This window comes from Dromiciops gliroides, chromosome 1 (genome assembly GCF_019393635.1).
Source record: "Dromiciops gliroides isolate mDroGli1 chromosome 1, mDroGli1.pri, whole genome shotgun sequence".
NCBI classification, from domain to species: domain Eukaryota; kingdom Metazoa; phylum Chordata; class Mammalia; order Microbiotheria; family Microbiotheriidae; genus Dromiciops; species Dromiciops gliroides.
In genome coordinates, this window is record NC_057861.1 from 589,574,252 (window position 1) to 589,588,160 (window position 13,909).

General features: G+C 37.3%; 1 protein-coding gene across 3 annotated transcripts in view; it reads left to right on the forward strand.

Moving 5' to 3' along the window:
• Window positions 1-13,909, forward strand: part of GRIN2A (glutamate ionotropic receptor NMDA type subunit 2A) — a 518,589-nt gene that overhangs the window by 428,214 nt on the left and 76,466 nt on the right. For all 3 annotated transcript variants that reach the window (XM_043988231.1, XM_043988241.1, XM_043988249.1), the window contains exons 8-9: window positions 1,605-1,730; window positions 5,385-5,614. In XM_043988231.1, the coding sequence (XP_043844166.1) occupies window positions 1,605-1,730; window positions 5,385-5,614 (356 nt within the window). The remainder of the gene's footprint in view (window positions 1-1,604; window positions 1,731-5,384; window positions 5,615-13,909) is intronic.

Consider the following 13,909-nt stretch of genomic DNA (forward strand, 5'->3'; position numbering starts at 1 on the left):
CTCCTAAATTCAGGGCCAGTGCTTTATCCACTATGCCACCTAGCTGCCCCACTTTGGGCTCATTATTAAGTTGTTACATATTGAATTCACTAAACTGGACTTGGGAATAGCCTTTAGCTGGGTGGGATTTTCATGAAATGTTAACTTGCTAGCAGACCATAAGAATACATTTTTTCTTTATGACACTATGGGTGTGACCAAAAGGAAAAGGAGGAGATCCAAGATAATTAAATATTTTGCTGCTCCTTCTCTTCTCTTACCCCATCCTTGTCTTATTCTTTCTCCTCCTTCTCCAATAGAAAATGTTTGCTTAGAATGGTTGCCTTTAGGATCAATAAACCAACAAACAAGCAATAATTACCTACTGTCTTAGACACTACCCTCTGGGTATGGAAATATAATGAATAAAACAATGCTTGCTGGTTAGGCGATCTCATTTGAATGAGAAGAAACACCCAGGATACACACATGTATATAATGTGTATCTATTACACATAAATATGTAAGTATTTATATATAATCTATGCATACACACATATGTATGTATATATATATACAAATACAGAGAGAATGAGAGAGAGAGAGAGAGAGAGAGAGAGAGAGAGAGAGAGAGAGAGAAACTAAATTATTTTCATTGAGCTCCCAAATATGGACCCTGGTAGAACAAATTTTCAATGATTTCATGTTTTTTCTATGCTGTTGATGGCACAGTTTTATACAACTGGTTGCCATATCCTCAACCAAGTCAAAAACAAGTTTTCATTTCACTTTATCTATAGTATATCATTGTATTCCAAAGCATAGCTGTATTTAGATTTCTCTTTATTTGTTCATTCTTTTGAGCTAAAATAGCTACCCACCCAACAGTTTTGTTCTTGCATAACTTGGAAACAAATAGATGAAAGCATTTTAAGGGAAAGTTCCATTCAGCTGGGCATCTACGCAATCTGTATACCAAATACATGAGATTTCTTTTTTGAATCGTAGTGCAACTGGTATATGCATAATGGGCTCCATTCACTTGTATTTAAGTCAATCTGTATACAACAGCAGAAAAATGTTAAAAAAAATAACTGTAGATTTTACTCTTTCTGAGACAATTCAGGTATAAGGGTTCCTAGAGATAAGGGGTTGGTTCAATAAGGGGAACTTTCATGTTCTCCTCTAATCCTGTAAAATAGGCCATTTCTTTTCTCTTACTCTCTGTATCTGTCTCTGTGTCTCTGCGTCTCTCAGTCTCTCTTTCTCTATGTCTGTCTCTGTCTCTCTGTCTCTCTTTCTCTCCTTAGTTTTTGGCTACTCTCTCTTTCCTAGCTTTTTTTTTTTTTTTTTTTTGGTGAGGCAATTGGGGTTAAGTGACTTGCCCAGGGTCACACAGCTAGTAAGTTTCAAGGGTCTGAGGCTGGATTTGAACTCAGGTCCTGCTGAATCCAGGGCCGGTGCTCTATCCATTGTGCCACCTAGCTGCCCCCTTTCCTAGCTTTTTTTTTTTAAGTGTATATTCATATTAGTACAAAAAAGTTTTTAGACTAGCCTGGCATGAGACTTCTAGAATTCTAATATAATCATCTGGGATTTTGTTCTTTGTGTTTCTTTTGCTGCAGAGCCTTTTAGTGCTTCTGTGTGGGTGATGATGTTCGTGATGCTTCTCATTGTGTCTGCCATGGCCGTTTTCATATTTGAATACTTCAGTCCAGTTGGCTATAACAGGAGCTTAGCCAGAGGGAAAGGTAAGCATTTGTTTTTGACCAAACCAACCACTGATTCAGCATTCCTTTCTCCCTTTTCTTTTGCTGAGCTTTGTCCATGGGATTACCATGCAGTGTGGGTGCTTAATGAACTATTTCATTAGACTTTAGCAAACTTTTTTTCTTCTTAGAGAATATGTTCCCCTCAATCTCTATAGAATATTACAATAGCATTTGTGGTTTGGCAGTGTTGTTTTTAATATGGTAGGATGATCAGCCCTATGGGTCGCCTTGGATCTATAAAGGAAAACAAGAAAATGGAGCACTGACAGATCATTTTAGTATAATGTCAGTGGTTATTAGATTGAAATCATTCAGGATTTTCAGTTTGCTTGAAAAGGTTTGAGATAGTTAAAATATATTTTAAAGATCAAGTTGGAATTGTCAATAATAATGTTCTATATAAAAGTAATTTTGAGTGCCCAGAAAAGGACTGGGCCAACCTACATCAATTGACACAATGTATATTTTTTAATCCATAAGTTAAAGAAAATAGAGATCGTAAGATAAAACTTTTATTATGAAGTAAAATTATAATATAAGCTTTGCATTGATTCATACACCTAGTCCATCTACTGTGCAGGAATAATTGATCAAATAGCAGCTAAATATATTTTTTTTTTATAATTTTTTGTGTGTGTTCATTTTGAGCTCTTTGAAAGCTAAATCCCTCTATCTCACCCAGGCTAAAAATGTAGTTGTCATTCATGGGCCCATTCCCACTGCTGACTGGCATAGAAACTTTGACTTGTTCTGTTTCCAGCCTTGGCTATTCTTTTTTCTTCCTTAAAGCAGCCAGATCCTAAGGCCCCTTGTATTAGTTCCAGACTTAGTGCAGACCTGATCACCTCTAGCCCTACTGTAGTTCAGAACTCCCAAGATCAATCAATCTACAGTCTCCCCAGAAGGAGGAATTAGAAGCCTATAACTTTAAAGACAGAGGGGAGATATACCTACATACGTACACATGTATATCCACACATGTTGTATGTATGTATACATACGTATATTATGATATACCAAAAACATATATGAATATGTCTATATCCATATGCATATATCTATTTACATATGTGTTTGTTAATATTGATCTATGTGGAGAAAGGTACCAAATAGTACAAATAATTAGTTCCTTGAAGTTATGTTATTTAAATTCTCATTGCATATTTCTATTGGGCTGAAAACTAATTAGCATATTTTATTTAATTTAATGTAGATTCAAATAAATGTGACCACCTCAGGCGATTGTTGCTACTAATTGTGATCTAGTTGTGTGTGTGTATACGCATATGTATATATGTATGTATACATACATAGATGTGTATATACAAACATGAATTTACTCTCATAACATTAAGATTAACCTTTCTTTTCTTTTCTTTTCTTTTCTTTTCTTTTTTTTTAGTGAGGCAATTGGGATTAAGTGACTTGCCCAGGGTCACACAGCTAATAAGTGTTAAGTGTCTGAGCCCGGATTTGAACTCAGGTACTCCTGACTCCAGGGCTGGTGCTCTATCCACTGCGCCATCTAGCTGCCCCTTAACCTTTCTTTTAAAAAAATACCTTTTACTTTTATGAATACAAAATGGACAATTGAAAAGCCTTAAAATGTGCTTTTTATAGCCTATAGAGTTCCCTCATGATACATTTTGATAGATTGTTTTATCCATTTGTGGTTAAATCTTTTGGCAGGGAACATTTTAGTTTCTTAAAAGAACATGCAGTTACCAGAAAGATCAGGACTGAAAGAAAAGATGTTGTTTGATATGTGACTTCTTTCTTTATGCTTCACTATTAAAATGAATTCTAACTGTGTGATGTGAGAAGAACTGACTTTCTTTGCTCTATTTTTTAATGTCCCCATTTGGAAAGCATTTTACCATCATTCCTACATCATGTGCACACTATATTTGAGCCTGATGGATGGAAATAGCCAGGAATACTTGGATTAACATGCCAAATATTGGCCCAGCTGAGTTTCATGAAGCTTATATGAAAGTGTGTTAGATGAATAATGAAGCAACTTCTCAGAAAGATTTTTGTAAGGGGATCTTGAGTTTATTAAGAAGATCGATTCCCTAAAATGAAAATTAAATCCATCATTAAAACGGGTCATGACACTACTTCCCATTCAAGCCTAGATGTTGCATACCTAGTTTCCATTTACATTGTAAAGAATGAAGGATAAAATCCACTATTTATGAAATGCATGAAGAATATTCTTTTTAAGAATAGGGAATACATTACATGTGTAATCTATAATAAAGGCAGAAGTCCTATTTTTCCTCACCTGCTCTATAATATTAGACTCCTTAACCATGTATTTACTTTCAGCCTCTCCCTGATTCAGATTATCTTTCCTATTGCACAACCTCAATCCTGTTACTTGCCTACTTAGAAATCTTCATTGGCTTCCCATGTCCTACTGATTAAAACAGAAATTATCTAGTGTGGCATTTAAGGTCCTTTACGATTTCTCTCCAACCCACTTTCTAGCCTTGTGCCTCATTAATGCCCATCTCATGCATTCCTTCCTCGATGCCTTTCCTCATAAATTTCCCTGCAACTAGAATGACTTTGACCATACATATCTGACAGCAGAGATTCAATCCTTCAAGGCTTGTTTTGAATCCTATATCCTCTATTAAAACTACCCTTGTTCTACCATTGAAGACTAATCTCTTCCTTTGAATTCTTATGAAATTTTATTTGCACCTATCTTAGACATTCGTTAATAAACATTTAATTCAGTATCCTCTGCCAGGAAATGTACTGGGCACCAGATATTCAGAGGGCAGAAATAAAGTAGTGTTTGCCCTCGAGGATCTTATATTCTACTGAGATATAATATTTTACTTATTATTACAACTGTTTATGTTTATAGCAAATTTTTCTACTACTCTATTAGTTACTTAAGGTCGAGAACCATGTCTTTGTATTCCCTGCTCCCACCCAAACCCTGTTTCCTAGGCACCTTTCACAAAGAAGGACTATGGTAAACTGGTAAATGGATTCCAGATGCTAGCTCCATTGTTCACCTTAATATAGGGATGATTCTTAATCTTGTGTTGGGGTGTGTGTATGTGTGTGTGTGTGTGTGTGTGTGTGTGTGTGTGTGTGTGTGTGTGTGTGTGTGTGTGTGTAGCTCTTCAATAGTCCGGTAAGGCTTTTGAAACCCTTCTTATAATAATGTTTTTTTTTTAAAATATATATATATATATATGGGGCAAGTAGGTGGCGCAATGGATAGAGCACCAGCCCTGGAGTCAGGAGTACCTGAGTTCAAATCCGGCCTCAGACAATTAACACACACTTACTAGCTGTGTGACCCTGGACAAGTCACTTAACCCCAATTGCCTCACTAAAAAATTAAAAATTATATATATATATATATATATATATATATATATATATAATTGAAAAGAATGCTAAATTGCAGGTTTGTAAAAGTGCAATTTATTTTTCCATTCAAGTTTGTGAATGTCTGAAATCTATCCAAGGATCCAGGTGATGAACATCTGCTTTAATGTCATTTGTTATTATGGAATTGTCATTAGCAGAAAGATTGATTCATAGTTTTCCTACAAAATTTGGAAAAATTCTCATGATGTATTTTTTCCCCCAAATAATTTTCAGCTCCCCACGGGCCTTCTTTTACCATTGGAAAAGCTGTATGGTTGCTCTGGGGCTTGGTCTTCAATAATTCTGTGCCTGTTCAGAACCCGAAAGGGACCACCAGCAAAATCATGGTGTCTGTTTGGGCCTTCTTTGCGGTCATTTTCCTGGCCAGTTACACTGCCAACCTGGCTGCCTTCATGATTCAAGAGGAATTTGTTGACCAGGTGACTGGCCTGAGTGATAAAAAGGTAAGAGGTCTCCAGTGGATGTGTTCTCTCACTGGTCCGTTATGTATGACTTAATTTAACGAGGTGACTGCTTTTACTATTGCAAAATGAAAGTAATGAAATACGAGTAAGTTATGCTAATGTTGCACATCTATAGGGACCTGTCATATAGAATGATATTGTCATTTTTTTACCTGGATGGGAGGATCCCCTGGGTTGAGGTTTTCTAGTACAAATGCACACCATCTTTCCCCTCACCCCCTTTATTTAAAATCAGTTTCCAAATACAGTAGTAATAATGCAATGTAATGTTTATATAGGGCTTTAAGGTTTGCAAAGCATACACACACACACACACACACACACACACACACACACACACACACGGTATTTCATTTGATCTTCACAGCAACCTCATGAAGTAGGTGCTAGTATTACAGATGAAGAAACTAATGCTAAAATAGGTTGTGATTTGGCCATGGTCATACAGCTAATTAGGGTTTAGGGCTGGATTTGGACTCGAATTTCCTGATGTGCTCTAACCACTGGGCCACAAGATGTTTAATAATTCCTGAGATCTATAGAAGCTACTCAGTAATGATGCTTCACAAATGTTAGTAGATAGAATGCTGCTTGAATGGCAGTGTGTATAGTGGAAGAAACATCCATCAGACCAGGCAAAATAAGAGATTTGGGTTGTAACAACAATAACAATAATAGCTAAGATTTCTCTAGAATTTACTATGCCCCAGGCACTGTGCTAAATGCTTTATGATTATTATCTCACTTAATCCTCACAACAGCCCTGGGAGTTAGTTACAGATGAGGTAAGACTGAGAGATATTGAGTGACTTGCTCAGTCACACATCTAGTAAGTGTCTGAGGCAGGACTTCCATTCAGATCTTCCTGACTTCAAACCCAGCACTCTATCCACTGTGGAATCAGGCTATAATTATAGTTAGAGTCCCCCCCCCCTTTTTTTTTGGTTTGGTCAATGAGAGTTAAGTGACTTGCCCAGGGTCAAACAGCTTGTAAGTGTCAAGTGTCTGAAGCTGGATTTGAACTCAGGTCCTCCTGAATCCAGGGCTGGTGCTTTATTCACTGTGCCACCTAGCTGCCCCCTACCACCTAGCTGCACCCTATAGTTAGAATTCCATCATTAAGTAGCTACATGACCTTAGCCAAATAGCTTTCCCTTTCATGATCTCATCTCTTTCATCCATGAAACAAGAGAGTGGGAGTCAGTGAACACTAAGTTCCTTTTTGGTCCTTTCCTCTTTAACTTTAAGTCTATCCAAATCTACACATCTATCTATTCTAAATAAAACCCTCATATTTAGGAGAAAGAAAAAGTAGGTTGTATTTACCACAAAATCCTCAAATTGCACCAGGAAAGTCCTCCTTGGACATTGGGTCTAGAAGCTTAGGCAAATCATTAGCCTTGTTCATTCAGCTGCAATTTCTGCATATTCAAAGTGAGCACAAAAGCACCTGTTTGAGGGCCTATCAAAATGAAGTGTAATGAGGGTAGAGGAAGATCTTGTGAAGTTTTAAGTGGATATTCATGCAAAGGAAGAAAAGAGGAAAATGAGGCTGAAACATCTTTGAATTTTAGGTTTGGGACACAAAAATGAACTGGCTGTATGCTCATCAACTCCATAGCTTCAGGATTGCCAATGTTTGCAGTCACATTGTGCATGGATCATTTGGCTCTTTTCATCAAATCTTACTAGCCTTGCAGAATTCCTCTTTGCCATTGATGCCTCTGTGCCTCATTTACATGAATCGGGAGAGGTCTTGATAGAAAAGCAGTCATTAATCAGCAATACTTACCTTCTTCTCACACACTAAGCAAAGTGGTAAGGTAGAGGGCCATGGGGGTATGGGGAAAGGGAGGGAGACCACAGCCTCTAAAGAGAAGACAAGAGACTGGAACTTCAGGTACACATCTGGCAAACACCTGCATAACCATAGCAGTTGAAGGCATGTGAGCAGATTTCCTTAAGTGAGTGTGAAGAAAAGAACAGAAGACTAAGAACTGAGCCTTGCAAGATGTTTATGAAGAGGATACAGAAAGTGAATTATTAGAGAGGACAATTAGTTATTCCATTATGACAGCTGTGTCATGGCATATAAAGAGAAAATTTTAGGAAAAAAGAATTACAGATTCATTGTTTAAAAAAATAGAATGGATGTATATTATATCTTATTATATGTGTATATTATGAATAGTACATGTACTATATTATATACATGTACATATTATATACACACATACATATATACCCTGTTGTTTGTCCTTTGTTCATGAAGAATACCATGACATCAGGATGTCATGACTTGCACTGAATTGGATATAAGTGAGGGAGGGATGGGCAAGGTCACCAACCTTGCTCTCCCTTCTAGAGCCACCTGAGTCCAGTGGCAAGATATACATCAGGATGATTGGAGATGGCTCCAGATGATTAAGGTAATTGGGGTTAAGTGGCTTGCCCAGTGTCACACAGCTAGTAAGTGTCTGAGATGAGATTTAAACTCAGGTCCTCCCAGTTTCAGGGCCAGTGTTCTATCTGCTGCACCACCCGGATGTCCCACATACACATACATAGATGTATACACACATATATGTATGACAGTTAAATAGTATATGTATGTATACTTTTTAACTATCATCTCTCTCCTCTCCTCTTCTCTCTTCTCTCTTCTCTCTCTCTCTCTCTCTCTTTCTCTCTCTCTCTCTCTCTCTCTCTCTCTCTCTCCTCTCTTGTCCTTAATATTTATTTCCTAAGTCAAATGAAAATCCTTAGCCACTGGGATTCAGGTAAAAGGGATGTTCTAGCTTGTGAGAGAACTAATTAGAACCCATAATAACTTGACCATTCTGCTGTGACTTGGAAAAACCTAACAATGCTTGCTGCATCCTCATGAGATATAGATCCCCTTCAGTGCTCAGAGGTGATATAGGAAAGCAGATAGATCTTTTAATTAAATGTATTATACCATTAAATAAGAAATGGAATCCATAGAGTAAATAAGTTGAGTGCTCCTATAAGATTAATAGCAGGGGTACTGAGAAGGCCTGTGAAATAAAAATCTATATTGAATCAATTTATTTTAATTCTGTATACAAGTGGTTTCCTCAGTGAATACCTGTGTAATAAATTGTATTTACTGTCTATTTAAGTCTCAGAGAGAGTCTTTTATAAGTTTTTTTTTTATTAGATTAATAGTAGTTAGAGGAAAAAAATACTTTCATTCAAGTATAGTGTTACATTGTGGAAGTGTATCTAGCAAGTAAATTTCTTTATCTGTCCTTCAGTACTGAGATTGTTTGCTGCAATTATTTAGACTTCAGTTACTCTTTCCCCCAAAATACATTTTATTTTTACCTTTGGTTTTTATACCAATTATATGTCCCAAAATATCTTTCCCCACTCCACTCTCTTGAGAGAGAGAGAGAGAGAGAGAGAGAGAGAGAGAGAGAGTTCAATAAATCTAACCTAACCAATACATTGAAAAAGTTAGACATTATTCTGTGTTGTTTTATCCCTGTCATATACAATGATAATCCTCTACCTCTGCAAAGAAGTAAATGTATGTTTCAGAGGTGGGGTGGAGGAAGTACCTTCTCTTATCTCTTCCTAGGGTCAGGCTTAGACATTTTAATTCTACTGCCTTCCATTCTGATCTTTTATTTGTTCATTCCTCTTCCATTGTTGTAATACTGTCTGTAGTAGTTTCATGGTTCTTATTTTATTTTTGTTTCTGTTCACATCAGTCTTCCCACAACTCTCTGTATTATTTCTTCCAGCAGAGTAATATTTCATTACATTTATGTAACAACCAATTTAGCCATTTCCCTAATTAATGTGCATTTACTTTTTTTCTTGTTCTTTGTTACTACAAAAAAGTGCTACTATAAATATTTTAGTTAATATAGAGCCTTTCTTTTTGTCATTGAATTCTTTGGGGGTAGCAGTGGTATCTGTGAGTCAAAAGTATGAAATTTTAGATACTTTGCTTTAAAAAAATCTAATTCTTAATTGTAGTCTCTCTGTGCCTCTCAAGAATGAAAGAATGGGTAGAATCCTAGGAGGTGAATGCTCTAGAAATAGTTCCAGTCATTTCCATTAAATTTCTAGCTAATACCTATAGCAGACAGATGGGCAATTTGAATAAGTATGTAGTATACATTTTTTGTAGAGAGATACAAAAAGGTATTCTGGCCAATCTTCCATTATTTATAAATAATTCACTTTTCTTACACCTATGTCCTGGACACTTTTATTTTTAAAATGCCATTTTTTTCTTTTATATATTATACACTTCATTAATATTATGATTAATTCATATTCCTATAGATTTTATTTCAGAGTCTTTCACTTTTCAGACAAATATTGGTTAGCAAAAGAGAGATTTTTGAGTCTGCTAAAATGTGTCTCAGTGCCTGGCAAAGTAGCCCAGCATAGAATTTTAAAACTGGAAGGGTGCTTAGAAATTATCTAGTCCAAATTCTCATTTTACGAGTGAGGAAACTTGAGGTTCAACAAGCTTTCTTACCCATTAGTTCTCCCACTCCCATCAATAGTCTCCAGCGGCTCTGTATTACCTCCAGAATAAAAAATAACACCTTCTATGTGGCTTTTAAAACTCTACATGACCTCATCCTTTCCTACCTTCCTAAGTTTAATACATTTTATTCCCCTCCATGGATTCTGTGATAGACACTCTAGTTTTTTTGCGGTTCCTTGAACATCTTATGCCATCTCGACTCCAAGCAATTTCACTGGCTATCTTTAGTCATGGGACGTTCTCTCTTCTCATCTCAGTCTTCTGACTTCCCTGACTTTCTGCAGGTTCTCCCTAAAATCCCATCTTCTGCAAAGTTTTTGAAATAGGGACCTTTTCTAATCCCCTTCTAAGCGATTGCCTTGCCCCTTTCGCTGATCTCCAATTTCAGGTTTGTACATATGTTTGCATGTTATCTCCCCTATTAAACTGTGAGATCCTTAGGAACAGGGACTGATTTTGCTTTGCTTTGTAGTTCCGTCATTCAGCACAATGCCTGACATGTGGTAGGTCCTTAATAGATGGTTTTTTGCTGACTGACATACTTTTATTTACCAAGTGGAAAGGATGTAAGGAAAACCTTATATCAGAAAGAGACTTTTAACATCCATTTAAATAAATCCAACAAATTGAAGCAACAAATGTGTCTTTCTGTAAGAGGTCAAGACAATGATTGCCTTCCCTCTGAGGGTGACAAGAATTAGAATTTGGCTTAAGATGTTTTGCGGGCAGGGGGTGATTGGGAAAGTCAGAAGGTCAGGAAAAATAATCAATAAACACAGGGATACTTACATACCACAAGAGCTACTGACTCACTGAGTTTTTCCCTTGGCTTTTTTCTACTTCACAGACTAAAGATGATGGTAGAAGTCTAGGACCAAGAGATTAAAGTTCATCCCAGGGAATGGTACTATCCCAGGAGGAAACTTATTTACTTGATAGATTATAAGGTCATTTGTACTTTTTGAGCCTGATTGTAGTGGCCTGCCATCCTAGTTTGATCATAGTTGGAAGTTGTCTTATTCTATTGACATTTTATTAGGAGATGGAATTGACATATTAGTCTATTTAGAAGTTGTAGGTATGCAGGGGGCAACGAGGTGTCACAAAGGATGGAGTGTCAGGCCTAGAGTCAGAAAACATCACCTTCCCTGACTTCAAATTTGACCTCAAATACCTACTAGCTGTGGGCAAGTCACTTAACCATGTTTGCTTCAGTTTTCTCATATGTAAAATGAGCTGTAGAAAGAAATGGCAAATTACTCCAGTATTTTTGTCAAGAAATGGAATTAAGAAGAGTTGGACATAACTAGAAACGATTCAAGACCCACAATAACAAGTGGGTATGGAGGAGGGTATTAAAGTATGTAATTGTGACAGCTAGGTTGTGCAGTGTATAAAGCACCGGCCCTGGATTCAGGAGGACCTGAGTTCAAATCTGGCCTCAGACACGTGACACTTACTAGCTCTGTAACCCTGGGCAAGTCACTTAAGCCTCATTGTCCTGCAAAAAAAAAATAGTATGTAATCAACAAAAAGCAAATTTTGCTATGGGCCATAGTCAGTATAAGAATTTAAAGTAGTTATTAAGCTCTTACTATGTCCTGTGTAAAGTGCTAGAGATACCTAGATCTCCAGGAACATCCATTCTAATGGGGGAGACATTAAGTAACTAAATAAATATAAGTGCCATACAGAATAGCTGGAAAGTAATCTAAAAGTGAAAGGCACTTGCATGTGGAGGAGGGGCAGAGGAGGAGATGACTAGTAAAGGCCTGCTGAGCTGAGTCTTGAGGTGAAAAGAGCAGGCAGCCAGCTGGTACAAAGAGAGCTGGGAGATGGAGTGTCTTACCTATCAGGCCAGTGTAGGCCAGAGTAGCTGGATCATAGAGTGGAGGTTAGTAAAGTATAAGATTGGAAAAGTAAGAAGACAGAAGGTTATGAGAAGCTTTTAATGCCAGAGAATTTTATATGTGACGATTCAAGTAATAGGGAGCCATTGAAGCTCATTGAACAAGGGTGGGTAAGATGGTCAGACCTAGACTTTAGAAAAATCTCCTTGTCAGCTAGGTAGTGGATGGATTAGAGTAGGGAGAAATTTGAGGCAGGGAGACCAATTATGAGACTATTGTGATACTCCAGGTACCTGAATTAGACCTGTGAATGTGTTACTGGAGAGAAGGGCATATATATAAACTATGTGAAGGTGGAAACAGAAAGGTTAAGTAGGCATCTCTAGATTAAGTAAACCATAAAATGACATAATACTGAATAGATGTGCATGTGTTTTCTTTAGTTGTACAGGAAGCTATGCAAATGACCAAGATCCCATGAGCTCATTGTTTTAATGGAATCAAAGGCTTGGGGGGGGGCGGGGTCAGCTAGGTGTCACAGTGGATAAAGCACTGGCCCTGGATTCAGGAGCACCTGAGTTCAAATCTGGTCTCAGACACTTGACACTTACTAGCTGTATGACCCTGGGCAAGTCACTTAACCCCCATTGACCCACAAAAAAACAAAAAGAAATAAGGTTGGGAGTACATAGAGAATTTACCTTGTTACCATCTTCTGGTAATGTCCATGGAATTTTGTGATGATATGTAGAGAAATAGAATATAAACTCCTTGAAGGTAGAAAGATATTCATCATTGTGTCCTAGTAACTTGCCTGGTACCTGGTACAAGGTGAATTCTTAATGGATGCTTGTTGATTGATTGATTGATTGCAATAGGAATAGCTATCAGTAGCATCCCTAAGATGTTGCATGGTGCTGAACAAATCATATGTTTTGGCATTTTTCAACAAGTGAAATCAGGGAGTGCAAGCTGAATCCAGTGGCCTCTGAAATCCCCTCTTACTCTAAAATTCTGTCATTCTGTGACTGAGTATTACCTTGAAGGAACAGTGTCAGAAGTCGATACTCAGTCTAAGGGGTCTTTGTAAAATGGAGGAGGGGGGCTTGTTGCCCATCTCTTTGGCAGCCTGCTGAGTTTGGTGAGGTGGATAAAATGCCAGTAGGGCAAAAGACTGCCTCTTTCAGCGAGGCTGTTTACATGTATCTGCAGATATGTAATGCAGAGAGAAAGAAGGGAACATTGAAAAAGCTATACAGTAACTGTAGCAGATGGGGATTGGAGTGGAAAAGCACTTAGTCAAATAGGCCATCCTCAAATGTCTTGGGATATTGGAAACGGCTGCTCCAACAACCAGATTTATGAAGAGAAGCATTACCTCCATGCCCCAGAGGAGGCAGCTGCTGTTGAAAGGAAGCTTGGCTTGGGTCTCACCCACTAGCAGTGATGAATTAGGGCACTGCTTGTAGGAATAATAAATGCAAAGAGCATTTCACTGTTGCCACACAAAAGTGAAGCTTCTGGGTGGTGTCTCTGGAACACTGAATCCCTATTTCTTGCAATTAAGATGCAACTCTTCATTAGGCACTCATATATCTAATTTAGTAGAAATTATTTTCAAAATAAAATTTTAATTAAGCTTGAAATTGTGTTGATTTTTAAACTGAAAATATTTATAAAGTTTTTTTTTTCATTTTCCCCCTTTTTCTTTCCAACCCAGATGCTTTGGGTGAGGTTTGGACACTATAGTGCAATTCCTAGAAGGAGCTTTGGTGTATGATCCTTGGTCAAATCAATTGGCATCTTTGTGTCTCAGTTTCTTCATCTATAGAATGAGAACTTACCTTATATAAAGTCTAAGGTTCCTTGCTTTAACATACTCTGAAGTATAAT